This window comes from Chondrus crispus, genomic scaffold (genome assembly GCF_000350225.1).
Source record: "Chondrus crispus Stackhouse genomic scaffold, scaffold_550, whole genome shotgun sequence".
In the NCBI taxonomy this organism is placed as follows: domain Eukaryota; phylum Rhodophyta; class Florideophyceae; order Gigartinales; family Gigartinaceae; genus Chondrus; species Chondrus crispus.
Genome location: NW_005178537.1, coordinates 7,970 through 30,996, shown reverse-complemented (window position 1 = coordinate 30,996; position 23,027 = coordinate 7,970). Strand labels below are relative to the sequence as shown.

Below are 23,027 nucleotides of genomic sequence, written 5' to 3'. Positions count from 1 at the left end.
GCTTGCTGCCTTGCTCTGCTTGCTGCCTTGCTCTGCTTGCTGACTGTCGCTGTGGTAGCCAAGCTCCTTTGAGGAGAGAGGATTATACTTGCCTTCTCTCCTACGGTATTTTACAAAAAGCCGCCCCTCTATCTACCGTGTACCTAGCTCTCTAGTTCTCCACTTCTCTAACTCTCCACCTCTCTACCACTCCGTCTGGAACTGATAATTGCTAAACCCCCTCGTCCGCCCTTCCCTCCTCTTCCTAAATCTCAGGTCGCAAGCCTCTGGGAAAACCCCGGCCGCGTCTGCTTGCGAGCAAGCTCTCTCAATAAACTCATGCTGCAACATCTCCTCAGCCGACCGTCTCTCCTCCGCCTTGACCTTACAACACAGCCCAATGAATTCACGCATCGTCTCCGACCATCTCGCCGCCTCGCTCAGCTCCGGTGCGCCTTGCGTCGCGATCAGGAAAATCACCCGGATCGGCGACGTTTCCAAGTGCGGCAGCTTGCCCTCCGCGCACTCGAGCGCCAGGATCCCCGTCGACCACAAGTCCACCTTGCAGTCGGAATTGGCCCCGCGGATCACCTCGGGCGCCATCCAGTAGGGCGTCCCCACCACCGTGTTGCGCTTCCCGAACCCGCGGGAGAGCTCGGCGCAGAACCCAAAGTCCGCGATCTTCACCGACCCGGTCCATGTCCAGCAGAGCGTTGTCCTCCTTGATGTTGTGATGCACGCGTCGGATCGAGTGCAAGGTTTCCAGCCCGCGCAACACCCCACGGCATATGTATGCGATCACGCTCTCTTCCATCTTGCGCCCCCCAGCGACCTCGCCAGCGACCTCGCCAGCCCCCTCGCCCTGTGCTTGCTGCGACCGTTGAAACTCCGCCCCTCGCTTCTTGGATAGTAAGTCCGCTAAAGTCCGGGCAGATATGTACTCCTTCACAATCCACAGCTCGTTGCGGCTTCTGAATACATCCTAGCAATCCATTACGTTGTCCGCCTTGTACTGGTTCTGCATCTTTTGCACCTCGACCTTGTACAGCTTCCAGTTGCGCGAGCTCTCCAGTTTGACCTTTTTGAGCGCCACAAAACTACTGTCTTTGTCCACAGCATGGTAAACGTTGCCTCACGAGCCTTGCCGATCTCCTGGGACAAGATTTCAGAGAGTATGAAAGGATCATCCGCTCTGAAATCCTGTACCCTGGTGGTAGAAAGGTATTAAACCCTAGTGTAAGTCTTTTTCTTCCCTCGAACAACGTGATTACCCTCCGAATAACCTCTGTGGTGTCAATCGAGTTGGCCTTGAACTCCTTCATGATATCCAAGAAGTGGTCGTACACATCGGGGTGAGAATTGAACTCTTGCTTCACCTGTTCCAGATAGGCGAGAGCGTCTTCCACTTTTAATTGGCTGCAGCCTTGGTCCGTACCTTCTTGTTCTTGTCTGGAGGCGGCAGGCCGATCACCGTCCGCCATTCCGCTCACACCGAGAGCATCCGCTCGGGATCCCATTGACCGCTGTCCACCTTGCGCCTGACTGGGCCCCGCATCCTGCTGAGATTGCTCTGTACCCTGCTGTATGCGATGATTTTGTCCATGCCCCTGCTGCGCCATTTGCTGCGCATGCTTTTGGGTCGAAGCCTGCGGCGGCGTTCCTTGAGAAGGCCCTTGGCTCGACACCTGCGCCTGCTGCGGAGTGTGGGCATGGTTTGGCTGTTGCGTCATCGAAACCTGCTGCACCTGATGGACACTGGCCTCTTGCGAAGGGATGGCTTGTCTTGTAAGCACCTGTCACTGCATGCGATGAGACGGGTGCTGCATGGAAGTTTGCTGTCCCTAGCGGTGCGGGGGCTGGAGTTGCGGCTGGGGTTGCTGCGGCAGAGGCACCTGGATGACGCGGTGGCGGTCCGGGGGTTGCGCCGTGGGGAGCAGCGGGCCGCGGCGCGGGTGCGACGACGAAGGGGGGTGGAGCGAGGTGTGAGGGGGGAGGTGGAGCGAAAGGTGAGAAGGACGGAGATGGGATTGCTGGGCGGATGTGGAGAGGGCGGTGGGGGGTTGGAGGGGCGGGTGGAGGGGGGGGGGGGGGGGCAAATGGGAAGGCGGAGGCGGGGGGCCATTGATGTAGTTTTCATGACATTTGGAAACCTCTTGAACCGCCCGGGGTATGTAACCTGGCTGTGCTGCACTGGAACTCGCTGATTTCAGCGAGTGCTTCAAAAGCAGACACGCAGATTACAACTGTACAAGTAGTCTGCTGGTACAGTAGACTACAGTTGTACAGAGTGGCAATGAGGAGAATACGCATTGTGTCTGGACTACCACTCAGAAGGGTACCGTACTACACCGCAACTTTGGACCTGATTACCGTGAAATAGAGTCCATCGTTTCAAGGCCAATGGCTCCGATTTTTCGGGAGCATCGCAAAACCGGGGGCACATTTGACCATTTATGCGAAGCGGTGGAAGGACTTCAGACGGTGAAGTGTAACGCCCTGCGCTCGCAAAGATAGCTAGAGAGCGAGATGTCTACGGCACGATGCCTTGGGGCGTAGCAGGGCTGGCCTCGTACCGCGAGCCTGCCGCAGAGGTGAGTGGACAGCCACCTCTGATACTGCGATTCCGGGTGCGTAGCCTTTGTAAGAGCTAGCGTCAATGCGCACCCGTACCCCTCTGGGTAATGTAAGTACGTCATGGGCCTACCGCCGAGCGAAAAGCCCCACTGCAGCACAGCAGTGGTCCTGGTCTGTCTGACCAGGAGGTGTGTAGGGCGCAGCGCAACTGTCGTCGCCTGACAGGGACGACACGGAGCGGAGAGTGCGGATTGCCGCACCCATTCGGGTTTTGTAAATAAAGGCAGCATGCTGCGTTGGGATCCGGGGAACCCGGGGAGACGCATGCGTGGACTTTGCCCCATTCTCTTGCTTCCGCATAAATACATCGCTCCTTTACTCTGAGCGCCGCGAGCGCCCTGTCCGACGTAGAAGCGCTTACTACCGAGTCCTGTGATCTGTCACAGAAGCCAGATTAGAGACACCTTTTAACAATCTATTCCGGTGGACACTGCCTCAGAGTGTATGCGGGTGAAAACCCACCAAGGAGTAGCGAGCAGGTGTACGGGGCTTACAGTCAGCCGAACGTCGCACCGCGGCGACCCGGAGGTATATAAGCGCAGCGCCCAGGGTCCCCGCGATCGCCGCCGTCCCTCGGCATGTCTATATCTCTCTGAGAAATTCCCCCACCACTCCGGGCGGCGACGAATTCTACGCGACACACACAGCGTGCTGCCGAAGAATCATGGCAGGACCGACTGACAACCCCGCCCCCGCCGCGCCGGCGGCTGCATTGCGGGCCACCTGAGCTATCGCGAAGCCGGCGCGCCGCGACTACGGTGTGGTTGTCACCGAGCTGAATTCCTCGAAGTTGGTAGGCGGGGGAAGCGTCTTTGAGAGGGGCCCATACGTGCCCGTTACGCACATGGGTTATTTTAAACCTCCCCAGGACGCGTTCCTCGCCGATCTCAAGTTCAAGGACCGGCGATCCGGAAAAGAATTGGAGTACGTAAACGCCTGCGTTTGGACGGAACTGGGATTGGCTGCCATGACGGTGGCCAAAGATCAAGAAAGAAGTTTAGAAGACATGCGAAGGAGGCTCAAGTTGGCTAAGGAATCGATGCGGGCGGCTCTAGAGGTCCTGTGGATGAGGGCACAGTACTTCCGGGACATGACAGAACAGGGAGTAGAAGCCGCTCGCCAGATGTCCTTTCTTGTCGAACAGGGCCATGATGCGGTCTTATCCGAGTCTTACCGCACGGCACGAGAAGCCCTCACCTCCAGGTTGGAGGTCGAGGCGGCGAAGCAGCTGGCGAAGTCTCGACTCGAGAGGGCCAGAGGACGCAACCTGCAGAGGATTTCCTCCGGGGCTCCCCAGTCAGAGTGACGGCCCACTAGGCAGAGGGTCCCACAATGGTGGCCGGGGGACAACCCTTGTGGAGGAGGACGTCCTTGAGGTCCGCCTCCTAGCGCTCGGAACTCGGGGCGTCAGAATACCTGGTGCGAGCTATCCCGTTTGGCATTCGGGACTTGCCAACCGAGCCGTTTACGGAGGGGCTCGTACTAGGAGAGATCCCCGAATCGGAGGAAGACAAGGGTTTTAGGAGGGCGGATCTGGAGAAGGGGTGTCGGGAAGGGATCTATGAGCCGGTAAGCAACGAGGAGGCGGGCGAGAAAGTGCGGGAGGGGAAGATGATATCTTTCGGCGTTCACCGTGTGGCAAGGGGAGGGGGAGGACAGGACGGGAAGGTTCTTCGTGAACTTGCATCGGCAGAGCAAGCACTGGCTGCGGGGGAGTATCAAGATGGAAACGATACCCTCCTTTGCCGCGGATATACAGAGGGGAGATATGTTAATGTCGTGGGACATACAGAGCGGGTATCGACATTTCTATTTGCACCCAGATGTGCGCGACTACTTCCCATTTCGGTACGATGGTGGGGTATACCGCTGCATCGCTCTGCCATTTGGATTGTGTCGCTCGGTGCTCTGGTTTACGAAGCTGTTGCGGCCGCTGGTTCAGTACATCAGAGAGAAGATGAAGTTTCGGGTTCTGCCTTACATCGACGACTTTTTGACAGCTCCCACACCTTTCGGAAGAGGAGCAGGTCCGCAGGACTGTACCCGCGCACGGCGGAGACTTGGGCGGCTCTTCGAGCGCCTGGGGATCGAGAGGCACCCGATGAAGGGTTGTTGGGAGGGGAGCCGCAGGATAGACCACCTCGGGGTGCACATCGACACCGAGGAGATGCGCTTGTATGTGTCCGACAAGAAAGTGGCGCGTGTGAGGGCTTTGGCCAAAAGGATGCTGCTGTTGGCGCAACGGAACCGCCGCCTTGTGTCGTTGGAACTACTGCGACATTTTTGCGGCGTCTGTGTATCGGTAACTCTCGCGCTCCCGCTCGCCCGGTTCTACACTCTGTCGATCTACTTCGACATGAGCCTGCCCGAGAAGCGGGCAACGGAGACTGGAACCGGAATGGAGCGCAATGTAGTGCAATACGCACCTGAAAAGGGGGGTGAAAAGAAAGGAAAATATTTCGATATGAAAAGTAGTCCGGGTTGGGGGACACACGTGTGAATAATTGCACAGTTTTAATTCTTAATTATTTTATTTTATTTAGTTAATTAGTTGCCATTAATTTTGCTGACACTAGCTTAGATCTAGGATCTAGCGCCGTGAGCTACTGTAGTGGCTCCGGCGGGGCGATATATACCTTAGCCCTCTGACCACCAAGTCAGTAAAGGTAACCCGAGTTGCCGGAGTTAGATCTCGCCTTCGTCGAAGGCCGCTTCCGTTCACGCGACGCGCTTCACTTCTACGCTGCTAACGACATCCTCTACTGCTCGGGGTCCCATTCCTTTTCCTTATCCTTTTACCTTTTCTATCTCTACATCTATTTTCCCTTGATTGTGTTGGTTCCATTGGAGTTGGTTGCGACCGATCCGTTGTAGGTGTTTTAGCCAACGGGTAACACGTTGTGTAGCGCTGCTACTGTTTCAAGTTCCGTCGGAAGGCTGTTGCAACGACGCCTCCGTCGAAGGTCTTACTGTATAAGACAGAGTTGGTACCGCCTACCGCGATCGCAATCGCGCTGGTGAGGGTGTTTTTAGCCATCGGGCAACACGTCGGTAGTAGCGTTGATACACGGTTACCATCCCGTCGGGTAGTGCTGAACAAGCCCCCGGCGAAGACCTTGAATTACACACAAGGTGCTGAAGACGCTCGTCGAGCATTGGCCTTACAACCCAGCGAACCGCGGTTACATTCTCGTAGACAAGCCCAACCCGCACTCGTCGAGCACTCAAGTCTTCACAAGTCTCTACCACCATCATCTTCCCGGGCCAGGTATCTTTCCCTAACCCCCCCGTCGGAGTCGAGCTACCGTGGGCCGCAAGCCCACACAAGGGGAAAGGGAGTCTCGAACGCTCCGTAGCGCGTGCCATCGGCAGTGGTTGTTGCTGTTGTTGCTTTCCTTCTTTTTGTTTGACCGTCGGATTGTGTTCGCGGCCTGCCAGGCACATTGCACTACACGCAAGGAGCGAGGTCCAAGTACGAAGGGGGGGTTGCTGCGCGCGAAGCGCGCCCCCACCCCGTAGTACGCTGCGCGGAGCTCCGAGGGGTCCAGGGCCGAGCCCCCGGCGGGAGACTGGAGTCGGAGCTACCAGTGGGGGTTCGGCGGCGAAGCCACCGGGAACGGTACGCTGCATAGAGAGGCTGGGGGACGGCCGCGGTCATCGAAAATGCGCCTCTGCCGCCAGTCCCTGCGCGACCTGCGCTACTGGCGTTCGCTCACCCGTGGCGAGGGTAGAGATCTCATCAGGCCCGACCCGCAACTCACCATGCACAGCGACGCAGCCGACGTCGGGCATGGAGGCACCCTCGGTTTGGAAACGGGCGCTGGATTGCCGGGTTTGTGGGAGGGTCGCGGTTTTTGGAACGCTGAGGACAGAGCGCAGTCGATTACTTTGAGGGAGCTCCGCGCCGTACGTCTGCTTCTCTATCGACACTTTGCCGAATACGTCTCAGGATCTCGCGTCCGCCAACTGCTCTTGCACGAGGACAACCAAGCCGTAGTGTACATCCTCAACACAATGGTGTCCGCGAGCAAGGCAATGATGGTGAAGCTCCGCAAGTTGGAGGTGCTACTGCGCGTTCTGGGGGTCAAGATAGAGGCCCGTTGGATACCCTCCGCGGTTAACCGCTTCGCGGATGCCCTGTCCCGGACATGGGATCCGGGCGACGCGAGGCTTACGGACTCCCGATGGAAGTAAATTGCGTGCGAATATCGCTTGGACCACATCGTCTTCGCCTCTCGACCGCTGGGAGAAAACATGGTTGCCCGGAAGAAGTTCCTGCGCACGCAGATGGAGGACAACTGGGGGACGGGACGGGCCGGCTGTGGAATCTGCCGTTCGACATGCTTCCGCTGGTGGTGCGCAAGATCGAGGCGGAGGGAGGAAAGGGGATACTGTGGGCTCCGAATTGGCCTGCTCAAGCTTGGCTCGCGCGCTTGCGCGCGCTGAGCTCGCACATGGTCGTGCTCGACCCCGGTGGGTGCCACGCACCGCTGCTTCGCGCAGAGAAGTCTGTCAATCCCGCCTGGTCGGTGGTCCTAGCCGAGATCAGTTGAGGGAGGATTGGGAGATGGGGATCCGGGCGGATGTGTTCGCACGGACCGGAACTGCAGGCGCCACGGGAGGGGCGCAGGAGGCGACGGCATTGCTGGTGCAGTACGCTCGCTCAGAGAGCATGTGGAGGAACCGGCTTACCCAAGTTCGCAAATGGCTCCTGTTCTGCGATGAGGAGTGTCGCCACCCACACCCGGCTGAGGAGGGAGACGTACTCGCATTCATCGGCTTTCTGTCCCTCGAGGGCCGAGTCGGGCCGACCTCCGCTATATTTCGGCTATCGCGAGATATCACGGGGATGTTGGCTATGCCTCTCCAACCCGCACGAAGCGCGTCCGCGACCTGTTGAAGGCGTATGCGCGTAAGGAAGAGCAGGCTGGTGGTGAGCACACAGCCACGGCAGGGCTGACAGCAGGTGTAATGCGGCAGGTGTTGGAATATGGTCTCCAAGCCAGTGCAATGTCGGAAATTGGATGTTGCGCTTTGGCAATTTTCTCGTTTATTTTCCAATGTCGTTCGGTGTCAGTCGCTCATGTCACGGCGGCGGACGTCACTCTCACAGATCAATGCCTTACTGTACGGCTCACGCATCGCAAAGGGAAGTCGCTGCGCCGCCCGCTCCTGCTGTCGTATCCTTCATCCCCTACATGGGAGCCAGGGACTGCGGTGAATGATCTCTTTCGCGGCTGGGTGATGTCGTATAAACACCCCAATGTCGAGGGGGTGTATGCACAGTCCTGCTAGACCCTGATCAGAGAAGGGAAGCAACCCCAGCTAACGTAACCGGGCGAGCCCGGGTAGCAGTGGTAGAGCGGGTACGGTCAGGGACGCACGCACGCGCGGGCCGATCTACGCCTCGACGCCCCGGCGCAGCGCTGGGTGACGTACCAGCGCTGACGGGCGGAGGCGGATCTAGGCTCGCTCGCGTGCTCGCGCGTCCCCTGCCTGCTTGGCTCCTAACTAGATACGGGCTAGTGGGAACCTGTTCTAAAATAAGCGTGGCGAGCTTGACCAGAGGCTTGGGTTCTGGACAAGCTCGTGCTTGTCCTCCCCCGTCGCCGTCAGTCCGCTCACGTATTTAATGTACAAGTTAGTCTGTCATACTACAGTACAGTACGTACTGTACTATAGTGCTACTGTGGTCGGCTACAGTAGTGGGTGCGGGTCGCGCGTACTGTAGGGCTGTCAGCATTCGGTGCTGACAGAACGCGCGCGAGTGCGCGTCGTACTGTGGAGCTCGGGCTCTATAGTAGCTGATCTAATCTAAATCCAGCCCCAGGGAGTTATACTACAGGTGGCGGTCCGCCCGCCCAGCGCGGGCTGGTACAATTTGCGCGCTGCACATCCCGTCGGGTCGGCGAACCTCGCCCAGGGCATAGAACGTGCATTGCTACTGATTAAGGCGTCACCTCCCGACGGCTACTACTACGGATCCCACAGCGGCCGCATCGGGGGGTTCAACGAACTACTCAACCTCCAGTTCACCAAGGTTTGGATAATGCAGAGGCTGGACTGGACTTCGGAGACTATGTTTGGGGTTTATTTCGGCAGTAGAAATGTCGTCTCCGCAGACTCAGAGTGGTTCTTTGCGCACCTGCGTCCCGCATGAGCGCATCTCCGGTCTACTTGGTCTTCGCGTCCGTGTACACCAGGGTGTAATACACCTGGTCTTCACCCGCATTCTATGCGGGTGAAGACCCACCTGTCGCATAATCACCCCACACACGGCGGAGGGGTGTTCGCGATGTTCGGCGGAAGACCCCGGATCGGCGTACCGAGGGTCTTGAACCAACCAACGCCACCGGAAGCGGGCCGGTAGCGGGTGGTAGAGCGTGGTCGGCGGGGACGCGCGCGTAGGCAAGCGGATCCACGCCTCGACGCCCCGGAGCAGTACCGGTTGACGATCCGGTACTGACGGGCGGAGGCGGATCACAGCTCGCCGCGGTGTCGCGCGCGTCCACTACCCGCTCGGTGGTAACTACTCGCGGAACGGCGGTGTGAGTAAAGTAAGCTGGGTGGTCGACCGTCGGTGGAGGGTTGCCTGTCCTCGTCCCCTCCGCCGGCGGTCGCTCCCTATATTTATTGTACAAGTTAATTAACCGTCTACAGTACAGTACGGACTGTACTGTAGTCGGCTTACTGTGGACAGTGCGGGTCGGCCCGCACTGTAACGCTGTCAGCCGTCAGGGCTGACAGCACACGTGTGCTACACGTGGGGTACACGTGTTAGTGCGGGCGCGCTGTAAGGTATGCGCGCGCGCACGCTGTAAGGCCCGTACCTTACAGCGTTAGATCTAATTCTAAATCTAATGTATAGTACAGTAGCCGGCGGTTATGCTACACGGCCCCCCCCCTTACGCGTGAACATCCGCGTTCACGTGTGTGGGTAGGGGGGGTGCGCCTCCGGTTCAAGCAGGTCTTGCTCGCCCTCGGTCCTTCTCCACCTCCTTCGCGCGCGGGATCCTTCCAATTCATTGTCACTGTCGGTCGCGTTCTCGTCTCGGCACCGCTTGGTGTCTGCACCGTCTTTCCCGCCCCGTCGCTGCTCCTCCGAGGTCATTCGTCTCCGTGCCCGCGTTTCTCTCCGCGATGAGGCGCGCGGAACCGCTCTGCGTCTTGGCCCTCCCACTCGCCGCCTCCGTCACGCGAGCGCGATGTCGGCGAGTGTCCTTCTTCTGTGCGGGGGAGGTCCACTCCCAGCGATTCAGTGGGTCCTCTTTTGTTTCCGCCGTGGTGGGGGTGATGAGTGCCCCGAAGCGCCGTGCGAGCCAAGCCCGCAGTCCTCGGAAATAGGGCGACTCGGTCCAGGGCGTGGGCGAGGTCGTCGATGAGCGCGTCGGAGGGCCCGATCACCCCCCCCGCCGATCTCGTCGCATGCGATCACGCCGTAGGTCGGCTCGTCTCGCCGTTTCCCCGCTCTTCCGCAACTCCTTTGGCGTATACGTCTTCTTCCTGGGGGTCGGTAGACTGTGACGGGAGGCGGCATCCCTCCTTCGAATTGCCCGCGGTCCCCTCCTTACCACGACCGGTCGGTGGTTCCGTCTTGTACTGCGAGCTCCGCGCCCTATGGGTACCCTCTCCTTATGACATAGCCGTCGGTCAGCCTCCTCTGCGGTGGTCGCCGTACCTTCTCACACCACAGCTCGCGAGCTTGAGCCGCCGTAGACGACAGCAGAGGGGAGGGGTCTCGTTCTGTACCTTGCGACGTGGGAGGATCCTGTCGCTCCCCCTCTCCCCGCCAACGCCAGTTGTAGAACCCCGTAGTGTCCTGTCCCGCGTGGCTCGTCGCATAGCGTAATTGCGTCGGCCAACCCCCCAGTCCCCTTCCGCGAACCAAGCCCGCTTACCTTCGGTTCGACGCGTCGTCGCGTGTTGCCACCCTCATGCCGGGCGAGGGCGCGGGTGCCGTTCATCCCGTTGACCCCCTGCCACTCGCCTCTGATGTCGCTCGGTCGACCGCCGAGGGTGAGAGCACGGCATCGAGGAGCGTGGGGTGGCTTTGCCGACGGTCGGCGCTCTTTCGTCGGGTATATAGGCTGGCGCGTAGAGGCCTGTCTCCACTTCTTCGTCGCCGTGTAGTGGCGGCGCCTTACGTCGCGCGCGCGACGGTGGTCGCGTCGAGGGGGCGCCGCGAGTCTCAGGGGTCGTCCTCGGCGGTGGCGGAAGGGGGTTGGTCCTGAATTCGGAGATCGTCTTGCCTGTTCTCCGCGAATTTCGGTGGGCGGTGCACCGCTGTCTGAACCGAAGGCCGTCCCGTGGAGCTTCTGCCGTCGTGGTTGCCCTCCGTAATTTGTTCTATTTTTAGACCGGGCGGCGGTGGTTAGTCGTATCGACCGGGGGGTATCCTTCTTCGTATAATCCCCGTGGCGAGCCGTTGCCTGCGCCACTTCCGCGGCTCAGTCACCTCTGTTTTCCCTCGCTCTCGTGATCGCACTTTCCCTTCCTCCGAGATTCCTCTACGTCGTTACTTTGCGCCCATCTTCTTAGTGGGGCGCGCCATCTTCCGCCCGTGTTATGAGCAACCCCCCCTCTCCGTCGCGCGAGGGAGGTGCTCCCCCTGGTTCGTCGGGGTCAGTCGGGGCCCCGCTGCTGACTCTCCGTCCTACGGGTGCGGGTTCGCCCGGTGCGGGTTCTCCGGCGGCTCCGTCGTCGCAGCTCACCGCCTTCCAGAAGACGCGTCCGTCCCGGGATTCCACGATCTCGGGGGAGTTGGGGACCTCCGTGGTCGGCGTCGTCGGAGGTCCCGCGTACCACGCCGGCGAAAGTCATCTCCGGTCGGGTTCCCCTGCCGCCCGTGGCCTACCGCTGCCGATGGCTTCGGCCGGTCCCTCTGGCTCCACGGGAGCCGTGCCAACGCCACCCCCTCCGCCGCGCCCTGATCCGTACAGGGCCCAAGGGCGTTCCGGTCGTCCCGGATCGCCATGGGACGTTGTCCGTCCGTCGGGGGAGGGCCACCGAGGTGCATCGCACAGCTCGACGAGGTGGCTGGGCGCGGTCTACGAACGGTCGGCGTCCCTACCGCTGAGCCGTCTCCGGTTCCCCTGGGGTCGCCATGCCCGGTCGGGCGTGACTATAGCCGAGATAATTTCTCAACCCGAGGTGCGCCCTGATCTTGCCCGCATCCTCAAGATCAGGGGCGCCGGTCTTATCGATCAGGCCGCTGCGGCGCTTGTCTGCCTCATGGCGGAGGGCGATGGTGCCGGAAACCAAATCCCCGGCGAAATCCCCTGTGACCGTACGTTCGTGTATAGCGTGGCCGAGGCTGAGTACGTCGATCGCATGGCCTTGGCCCTCTGCCTTCCCGGCGGAAGGGGTTCGCAGCCGTTCGTCCTTGCCGAGGTCGCGGGGCTGTACGTGTGACCCTGTCCCTATGCGTTCTCGAAGCCGTTAGTCGCGCTTCAGAAGTCGGCCAGTGCCTTGATGAGGATACACTCTATCGCGATCGCCCATCGCGACTGGTCGGCATATCGCCGAGCCGACGAAAAGGATGGTCGCGTGTTCCGCTCGGCATGCTTCGAGCATGGACTGTCCCCCGCCGATTTCCCCACACTCCCCGCCGTGGTTCGGGACTCCTTCCCTTCGCTGGGAGTCCACCCGCTCCTCCCGTACGTTCTTAAATACTTCGGGTCCGCCTTCCTAGAGGAGGACCACCCGGCGTATGAGTGCCTCTTGTCTAACTGCGAACGGGAGTGGGCGTGGTCGGTGTGCAACGCCGTCAGCACCGAGCTGGGTGTGAATGGCAGGGTGTTCATCCAGCCCACCCCGACGTTGGATTTCTTGAGGAGAGTGACGCCGGGGCTCCCCAAGGTGTCCTTGAATCCGTCTGACCGGGAGTCCACACACGTCGTGTGGACGTATACCGCCGTCTTGGATCTCCTCCGCCGTGCCGGAGGGGTGGGGGAACATACCCACCGCCCCTGGACTGACTTCTCCACCGGCGAACGGAGTGTCTTTTTACTGTACGACGTTCGCGCGGACGCATTCGCGTCGCGACCGGCCGTAGGACCGCCTCCAACCGGGTCGTCGGGGTCCTGCAGCGGTGTGGGCTCCGCTGCCCGTGCAGCGCGTCGCAAGCGTTACCGGGATCTGGACGCTGAGTCCCCGGACGTGTTCGCAGTGGGATCGAACCCATTTCGTATCGCGAGTCCCATCTACACCGAAACGCCTCGGGGCAGCCGAGGACCCTCCGAAATACTGCCCGTCCCGCCGCTCCGTTCCTTGGAGGGCGGACCTGCGCCGGGTGAGTTTGCGGATCGTGTCCTATCGCCAGGTGAGCTCGAGTCGATCCCCGAATTACTGCGCGCTTTGGGGCACTTCCAGGATCGTATCTGGTCTACCGGAGCGCTGCTAAGCACGATGGTAGGCTGGTACCTAGCCCGGAGTGACGAGGCTCGACGCCTCGGCGCCGAACGGGCCTCACTAGCTTCGCAGTTCCATCCTGCTCAGAGGGAGGTGGAGGCGCTTCGTGCCGCCTCGCTCCGTTACTCCCAATCCGTCGCGCGTCTCAGTGCTGACCGTGACCGCTACCGTGCGGAGCGCGACGAGCTCCGGGCGATTCGTGCAGCGCCAACCGGGCGGCATCCGATGTCGCAGGGGGTGACGCCTCCGAGACGTCGTCCCGTACCCCGCGATCCGTACGGTCACCTGGGGTCCGACCTCCCGGCTACTGGAAGCCCCGTAGGTCGTGGTGAGGGCCACGTCGGCGAAGCTCGCTACGCCGCCATTGCGATGCCCTCCCTTGCGGAGGTAAGGGCAACCCCGCCACGTCACCCCAGTTACTGCCCGACGTCGTCGTACGGTCCCGAAATCACGGAGACAGGGGAGGAGGCTGGTCGTTGACGCTGCCTAGCTAGTAGAAGCAGGTCCCTCTTCCCCTTGGTGCGATAAATGGACCTCCCCTCGATCCTTTCCTTAGTTATTCTTTCCCTACGTACCCGTTCCCCTGGGGGCTTGGAACCTTCCGCGCGCTCACCCCGTCGGCGGGCGGAGACGGCGGTATATCGTTCGTGTGAGACGGCTTCGCGGGAGCCAAACAGCTCGCGAGGGGACGTGTCGAGGTGCCCCACGGTGGACGTCGAGGCTGCCGGTCGTCTGATCGCGTCGTACCGCGCGTTTTATTTCCCCCCTTCGCCGACGGCTCCTTACGCCGACGCATCTCAACCCTTTGCGGTCCATCGCGCCGAGGTGGTATAGACGCCGCCGGCTCGTCCGACGTGCGGTAGGTGCTTCCTTCTTCGAGGAGGAAGGCTCCTCGTCTGTCCCTCCGGCGGACTGTGCGGCGAAGAGATGGGGATTTGGCGAGCTCCTATTGGTCGGCCTTGTCGTCACTGCCCCAAGGGAGCTCGCGTCGTCCCCCGCCTCCGGTCGGCGTCGTGAGTCCCCGTAACAGGCACGGGCCGGTGCGTTACGGTTGCGGGGTCGTCCCTCCTTGATGTCCAATTCGGCCCGCTCCCACTTCCTCCGCGCGGCGTCATGCTTCCCTCTCGCCACCGCCCCTCGACCGCGTCGTCGGTCGACGTCGTTCTTCTCTGTGCCGGGGGCGTCGGGCTTCCGCGCGCTGGCGAACGCCGGGGTACTCCCCCGCTGACGGCGAGAGTTCGAGTGCCTCCACTCGCGTCCACCCACAGTTCGCTCGCGTGCGTTTCGGTGGTAATGGAAACGGCTGTACGAGTGCGTTGGCTCAGGTAGTCTCCTCGGGCCACGAAACGGGGCTCCCTCTCGTGGAGCGGCCGGGTTACCTACCGACGTGGTGCCTCGCGCTGGCCTTCGGATCGGCGTCATGTCAATGAAGCGACGCCTCGCTCGGCGTAGACTATCCATCACGAATGAGTCGCGGGACTCTTCGAGGGGCAGCGGCCGTGTCCTCCTCCCCCATTACGTCGGCAGACAGGAGTCGCGATTTCGGCACTCGTCCTTTTCCGTCGTGTTCTTTGCGAACGGATTCTCTTCCACGAGAAGTGTCCCAGTTTAACGTCGCCGTGTGCGGCCGCGAGCGCCCCTACATGCGCGCTGGCGTGGTAGTGCGCAGCTCCGCGTGGGGCAGTCCGGCCTAACGAACGAATGGTGTCCCGCGCGCCCGCGCCACAGTTCGCGCGACGAATTTCGGTAGGGTACACGCGCCCAGGACTGAGTCGAAGACGGCGTGTACGTGGGGCAGGACGATCGGCCGTGACCTCGCGCGCACCTCGTCCCGTTGTGGAGGTGTGCGGGTATGTGGCGTGGACGAGCCTAGGATATGTAGGTATGCGACGACGCGCTCGAATGCGGGTCGGTGTGCACGAGCGTCCTGCCTCTTGGCGGCGGGAATGAGGGCGTGTCGCACCGAGATGATGCGAGCACATCACACCGCCCGTTCCAGATTGTGTACGGTGGCGTGTGTCAGCCGACCGTCGATTTTTTATGGCCTGCGCGCCTTGTACGCACTCCTAATGCACGTGCTGTCCGCCGTCCGGCGTAATTTCCTACCGTCCAATATTTTCGTATTTTTAGGGAGGTGGCGGCGGTTTGGGGGCGTCGTCCGCTTTCGAGGCACTGGCAGACAGTTGCCCCTCCGTTCGCACATCGGCTCTCGGATCCTATCGTATTTTGTCCCTGCTTATGCGCGCACGCACAAAACGAGCGCAGCGCAGTCGCTCCTCGCCTCATCGATTACCTCAGGGCTCGTCCCCTCTCGGGCAGTACGGACTGTTCGAGGTCTCTGAGTCGCGTGTTTGGGAGACGTCCCTTACATCGGCTTGGCCCTCTTTCTCTCTACAACCGTTGCGTTATGCTGCAGTTGATTACGACGGAACTGCAACGGCTTTGTGAGTGTAGCGCCCCGGCACATGTCGTCGTGTTCGCTGGGAGCTCGTGTCCTCCCTCATTTCACTTCACGTCCCAGGGCTACTGTTCGTGACACCGTACGCTCTGTCTCACGACCCTCCTCTCGTCGGTGATGGCGGTTCGTGTCGCATGGACTTGCGTTGTCCGTGCGTCGACTGGACATCCCATGCTTCCCCGAAGTTGGTCGGCCACCCTCGTTGTGTCCTTGCGTAGACCCCCGCCCTTTCCGACCGCGAAGGGGGGGTTTAAATTTTCCGGTCGAAGGAGTGGTTGAGGGGCCCCCTCCTTAAGAGTGAACGTCCGCGTTCACTTCGGAGTTGAGGTCCCTCCCCGTGCGTCTTCGAAGACGCAGCGCATATCGAGACACCAATTATTCGGGGATGTGGGTGCGTGCCGTCCAAGTGGGTTGGTCGTAGTCCGCCCACTTGATGAGAAACTCCGTTGTTCCGTCTTCCATCTCTCGATGCTTGAGTAGCCTCTCCACGGCGTACTGTGTTCCCTCCCTGACCTTGTCGGCAAGGTCACGCGGGGTCGTCGTGCTCACCCGTGGCACGTCCATCGGCGGGGGCGCGTACACGCAGCGGTCTGCGGACACCCGCTCGGTGACGCCATCACGATCGATTGTGATTGTTCGACGATCGTTGGCGAGGACACAGTACGGCCCCACGGCGGGCGAGGCGAGCTTGTTAGACGTCTTGTCCCCGTCGGTGGGGTTCAGGTAGATGAAGTTACCTGGCTCGAGACGTGTGTTAACCGTTCGAACGCGCTTATCGAAGTCGTGTTTGTAACGGGCTTGCGTGCGTCGCAAACTCCCGTAGGCCTTCTGGATCGTCGCGTCCAAGGTCTTGAGGAACTCCGCACGCTTCGTTCTCCTATCGGCAGGTGGAACGTCCCCGCCGGTTCGTCGAAGAGAAAACTCCGGCGGGGGCCGGCTGAGCACGAGCTCAAACGGGGTCGTTCATGTGGTTCGGTGTACGTGGGAGTTATATGCGTACGTTAACGGTCTCACGTACACGTCCCAGTCGTCTTGATGCTCGTTCACGTAATTGCGGAGCATCGCCGCAATCGTTCGGTTATAGCGTTCCACCTGGCCGTTCGCCTGAGGGTGGTACGCTGACGTATAAAGGTTCGTAATTCCCAGCACTCGGCATGTGCTTTGGAAGAACTTTGCGTTGAACTGCGGTCCGTTATCCGACATTAGCGAGCGTGGGACGCCGTACTTAAAGACCCACGCTTCGCAAAACGCCACTGCGACGGTGTAGGCGGTTACCGTCCGCAGTGCGACGACCTGCGTTAACTTCGTAAAGCGGTCGGTGACTACCAGGAGGAATCGTTTCCCTGCCTTGGTCTTTGGGAGCGGCCCCAGTATATCAATCGCGAGGCTCTCCAACGGCCGCGTCGCTGGAAACAGCCTTAATCGGTTTAGGTGTTTCCGAAGCTTGACGCGGTTCATCGCACAGGTTCGACAACCGCGTACGGTCGACGCGACGTCCGCGGCCAAGTGGGGCCAGTAGTACTCGCGACGGAGCGCGTAGTACATGCGGTTCTGCCCCGGATGCCCGGCGATGGCCGGGTTATGGCGGAGCCGCAGCAACCGGGCGCGTAGAGTCCGAGGGACCACCACCTGTACGATATCAGGGTCGAAGGGGTGTCTCCGTTTGAGCACCCCTTGGTGGTCCTCGAAGAACGCGGAGTCCCGGGACTCTGACTGTCGTGCCAATACTGTTTGGCAGAAGTCATCCGTGCGTTGTTCCTCGGCTATCTCCTCTATCATAAGAGGGGCCGGCAGGTCGTCCTGCGGAGGGGCGACCTGGGAACCGGACGTATCGGCTTCGAAGTCTTGGGCGCGATCGAGGTCCACGGCGTCGAACTCCTCGTTCTCTGCCCAGAAGGCGTCGGGTTCTTCTAGAGCAGGGGCTTCGTGGTCGCCCCTCGGCTCGTCGCGCGCTCGGGCGCGCAATTTCCTTCGGGATTTCGTTCGGTTCCTTGTGGTCACGAAGACGTGGTCGGCCTCGTGGTCGCAGCTCGCGGTGCATACGTGGTCCGCGAGCTCATCCGAGACATCACGAACGGTCGTGCACGTGTCGTAGGTGGGGATGTCGTCGTCCACCTCGACAGCCGGGCGAGGGTCGTCGGCGACCCTCGGTGATACGAGGCGTGACAGGGCGTCGGGGACCTGGTGCACGCGCCCGAGGAGGTACTGAATGGTGAAATCGTATTCAGCCAGACGTAGCCGCCACCGGGTGAGTCTTCCGGAGCTCTCGGTCAGGGACATGAGCCACCTCAGCGCGCCGTGATCCGTCCGGACGGTGAACTTCGTGCCCTCGACGTACGGGCGTAGTGTGCGGACGGCCCACACTACAGCGAAGCACTCGCGTTCTGTAGCGCTGTAGTTGCGTTCGCTGTCGTTTAACGAATACGACCAATATCCGACGGGACGCCAGTCGTTGGCTTCGTCGTGTTCTTGCAGCAGCGTACACCCGAGTTGATACTCACCTGCGTCGGTATCGATCATGTACGGCCGACCGTACCGCGGAAGCGCAAGTATCGGCGGAGCGATCATCCTTGCCTTGAGGTCCTCGAACGCTTGAAGCTGGGCCTCCGTTGGATTATCGAAGTCGGGGTCGGCGTCCTTGCGGGTCATATCGGTTAGCGGTCGAGCTATCTTGGCGAACTCCTTGACGAAACGGCGGTAGACGTTGCACGCCCCGAGGAACGAGCGCACCTGCGTAAGCGTCCTCGGGAACGTGAACGTCTTGAAGGCGTCGGCCGCCGTTTCGGCCACGCTGAGCTTACCTGGGGATATCACGTGCCCCAGGTAATGCACTTTCGGACGGAAGAAGCTGCACTTCTTGAGCTTGAGGGATATACCGGCGGTCCTCAACAAGCTCAAGACAATGTCGAGGTGTTCGGCGTGCTCCTCGTGCGTTCGGGAAAAAACTATGACGTCGTCGAGGTATACGAGACATATTTGCCATCTTACGCCGGACAAGATGATGTCCAATGCGCGTTAGAAGGTGGCCGGTGCCCCTTTCAGTCCGAACGGCATACGCAAATGGCGGAACGTACCCATATGCGTGGTGAAGGTGGTCTTATCCCGGTCCTCCGGCGCGACCGGGATTTGCCAGTAGCCTGAGTTGCAGTCGAGCGTAGTGAAGACGGCTGCATCCCCTAACGAATCGATGCAGTCGTCCATCCGGGGCAGCGGATACGAATCTGCTGCCGTCTTTGCGTTGAGACGTCGGTAGTCAACGCAAAACCGAAGGGAGCCGTCTTTTTTCGGGACGAGCACCACCGGCGAAGCCCACTCGGTGCTCGCGGGTTCGATAACTCCGGCGTTCAACATCTTGTTGACTTCTTTAGCAACCATCTCACGCATGGCGGGCCCCTTTCGGTAGGGCATAGAACGAATCGGTTTCGTCCCCGCCTCGAGTGGTATGCGGTGCTCCGTTGCTCGTATCGTACGGAGCGCACCACTCCACAGACTCGAATGCTTACGGAGAATGTCGAGTACCCGTGCGCGGAGCTTGTCATCGTCGATGTATGACAAGTCCATTTCTTTTTCCCAATTCATCGGCGAATTTTCGGGATCCTTATTTGTGACTCGCGCGGTGCCTTCCGTCGATGATGGGCACCCCTCCGGCTGATCGCCGGGGCCGGCGTGACATCCCTCGGCGGCCTTATTTTCTGGGGAGCTTGGTCGGCCAGCTCCCCCTCTGCCGGCTTGCACGTCCCAGTCCGTGAGATGCAGCGCGTGTGCGGTCTCCGCCCCGACTCGGCGCTCGGGCGTCAGGATCGCCAGCGGATTGCGCTTCGCGTAACCGACGACGGTGCGCTTCGGGAGCCTCCTCGCTTGGCGCGAGAAATTCGCCACGATCACGTCGAAGGTCTGGTTCGGTAAGACCTCAGCTACACCGTTCGTGAGCCTCACTCCGTGTCGACGTCGGAGTGACGGCTTGGGTTCCAAGAAAACGAGGCCGCTACCCGCGGTAGTGACGCGTATCCGTGCTTGCGACATGGCGGGGATCGTGACCCATCGGGCGACACGGATCGGCTGTGGGGCTTCTTCGCGTACGTCGGCCCGACTTGACTGGCGACCGTGGCGCCGGGTTGGGGGAGACGGCTCCCCCTTCCCATCGACAATGGCGACGGAGCCACCTTGTCGGAGCTCGAGCCTCCGCGCATCGATGTCGATACTTCGAACGTGCGCATCGATGAACGCCGTGCCCAGGAGGACGGGCACCGCGAGCTGGTCGGCGACCACGAACAGAATGCGGAACGTCGTGTTCCGCAGTCGGACGTCCAGCTGCACGACCGCAGTCAGCTTGAGCGGGTTACTGTTCGCGCCTGCCAACCGTGGCAGGCGTGCGTCGCGTACGACGTAGCGCGTCCAATCGGGAGGAAGGTCGGCCTTCCTCACCAAGTTATACCCCGAGCAGGTATCGACTGCAATGGTATGAGGCTTGAACGCGTTCCCCTCGGTTGCGATCGAGCCGAGGACGTTGTATATCTTCGATGTCATCAAGCAGATGACACCGTCGACTACCTTCGGTGACGACGGCTCGGCCAGGTCGTTCTGCTTGGGCCGCCGGCGTCGGTTCCGGCTTCTCTTCCGTGGTCTTCTGCCTCGGTCGCGGGGCGTCCGTCGGTCGGTGACGTCCTCGCGGCAAGTCGCGTCCGTACGCGACTTGATTTCTCCTGGCGGCCCCGGACACACGTGGGTCGGGCCGCCTGCGCGTTCGATGCGCTCCTTATTTGGCATGTGGCTCACGGTGGCCACGGTGCCTTCTTCCTCTAGGCGCGCCGGGCTCTCGGTGGCCTCGGCGCCTTTGTCCTCCCGCACCTGACTTACGGAAGTCTCGGTGCGCTCGTGCGGAGTCGAGGGGAATATTATCGGCAAACATTCCCCTCCTCCGCCGGGGTTGAATCGTAACGGGTCTGGGTTGGTGTGACAAGACGGCTCACGCGACCGCGCGAACGTAACCGTCTTTACGGGTTTTTCGAACTACCCGAGCTGTCGGAGCTACCCGCCCTGCTATCGTTAGCTAGCGCGTCAACGGGTCCCTGGCCGTGGGGGTGCGCGTCGTTCCTCCACCCTGGCTGGGCATCCTCTACGAAGTAATTGGATGCTTCGCCACCTTGAATTGCAACGTCCGGCCGTTGCAATATTCGAGGGGCGGCGAGAACCGGTTCTCCTACGCCTCCTTCCGTGGGTTGGGGGTTCGGATCCCCAACCCAATCTTGGAGGTACATGATGGCGTTCTGTACCCCTTGGGGCAACTGGGTACGGCCCCGGTCGCCTCTTCCATCTCGACGGGGATACCGCGTATCCATCCGACGAGGATCACAACGATCCCTTTGATCGGTTCCCGGGTGTCGATACCCGCCTTGGCGAGGGGTGAAACGGACGCCCCCACCCGATCGGTTCGGGTCTCCTCGCCGCGGGCCTCGGTCTTCCCGCGTAGACTGCTGGATGAGATTGCGCATTCCGGGGCGCGTCCCCATCTGATAGCGGTAGTTCCTGTACGCCGTGAACTGAAGTTGTTCAGGCGACAGGAACGGGCACGTGTACATGGCGTGGCCGTACGTCCGGCACAGCCAACAAACGTACGCGCTGCCATCGGTCGACGCGAACGTCGCCGCGTGGCGTGCCTTTTCGTCGGTAAGTCGAGGCACGTTAGGCAGCCAACGGTCTCCTTCTCGACTGGAGATATCCAGCTCCGCCATGTTGTGGCTCGGACCACTCGTGGCCTTCGGCGTGTGTGTGAACGCCGTTGCAAAGCTTCCGGTCGAACCGGTGGAAGCTGGCGTTGGAGGTCGGCCTCCTGCGCGGTCGAAGCCTTGTGTAATGAGGACAGGGTCGGCCTGCCACTCATCTTCTCCAATGTGGAGGGCGGTCGCCGGCGAACTTGTTCCGTGCGACCGCGGAGTTCGGACTCCCTTCGCTGCCGGCTTCGGATCCGGCAGCGGCAATCCGCGGCGGGTGCGGTAGGTTGTTCCCTCAGCCGTGGCGATACGGCGAATCGTTGAGAGTTCGGTCTTCTGTTGTCCGGGCAACCTTTGCACCGTCTCTGCCACTGCGGCCCGGGTTGCAGTGGACAACCCGCGCACGAAGTAGTGCGCGAGGGCTTGTTCTGAGAACACGGCCGTGCATCGGAACGCGGCGGATTCCAGCCGGTCCGCGAACGTGTTCTCGGTTTCGTGAGGAAGCTGTCGCGCCGACGCGACAGCATCAAACGCTTCCCCTAAGACGTCGTCGGTTAGGTAGCGTTTGATAAATTGGTTGACGAGACCAGGCCAGCTCGTATCGTCGTGGAGCTGGCCGGCGCGGAGGCCGCGCATGGTGTAACTCGTATACAACCGCTCCGCGTCTCGCTCGAGGAAGTGAGCGAAGACACGGACTGCCACACCTTCGGTCAGGTGCTGGGCATTGAAGGTAATCCGGATATCCTTCAGGAACGGGAGCAACTGAATCGCATCAGTACCATCGAAGCTCTTCATCGTGGGGCGGAGCCCACGGCAGCGTTGGACGTACTTGGCGATCCGTCCCGCGTCACCCGAGGTAACGAGCCTCGAGGTGTTGTCCAACCGATACATCCGGTAGTTCGCGACGGCGCTGAACTCCTGTATCATGGTGTGGACGGGCTCGACCCCAGGTTCGGCGGGACCCAACGTTCCGAACGGCGTGACGGGCAACGTTCGGATGTCGACGGGGCCGGGATGCGCGGTAAGATCCGCCGGCTGGTAGCGGCCCCAGCGAGGATCGAAGGGGAGAATCGGTTCCCCTGATCCGCGGGCGACTTCTCCACGGCCCTGGTCGAGTTCGGTCGGTACCCGTCGTGACTGCCGCATGCTTCCGGGGACATGCGGCAGGGCTTGAGTCTCGGACGCGAAGTTCGTGTCCGCCGTCGGTTTGATGTCCTCCGCCCTCCGGCTGGTGACGGCACCAGCTGGGGGCCACTCTTGCGATCCGGATGCAACCGGAGGAACAGTGGCACCGGGCCTACTCGAGGAGGCTCCGGGCGGCCTCTCGGCCGAAGTCTGTTCCATCTCACGGGCACGGCGGCGCGTTGAGTTAAGTTTTGCCGCCATGTGCGCGAACGCTCCCATCTGTTCGGCAGATGGGAAGGGTTGCGGGTCTCGTCGAACCCCGGAGTTTGCACTCGCGGGTCGAACCGCAACCTCTACGGCGGGGGAATCAATGCGCGCGTTCTCGACCAGCGCCACACGGGCGTGTAGCTGGTCGACGAGTGCGCGCAGGTTCTCCAAGGACTGAGTTACGCGCTCGAACCTTCCTTCGCGGAGGGAGCGCAACTCTTCCATACAGCGGGCGTAGACGCTGTCGGAGACGTCGATACGGAGAGATGTTCGGACATCCTCGATGTACTCGGCGATGCGATCGTACATCGCGCGAGCGCGTCTTTCGGAGAGGTCGGGCGACGGTTCGCGGTCCCGAGGACCTGCGTCGCCGTCGCCCACTTGGACGCGTAGCGCGGCCTCTCGCACATCCGCCGGCTCTGATCGGATCGAGGTCGGGTACT

General features: G+C 61.1%; 1 protein-coding gene; it reads right to left on the bottom strand.

The window, feature by feature from the left end:
* Positions 1-40: 40 nt before the first annotated feature.
* Positions 41-1,709, bottom strand: CHC_T00000636001 (hypothetical protein). XM_005710275.1 is given in 2 exon segments: positions 41-1,076; positions 1,077-1,709. The coding sequence occupies 1 exon segment, from the start codon at positions 1,707-1,709 to the stop codon at positions 1,077-1,079; it is 633 nt and encodes a 210-aa protein (XP_005710332.1). The 3' UTR covers positions 41-1,076.
* Positions 1,710-23,027: the final 21,318 nt, after the last annotated feature.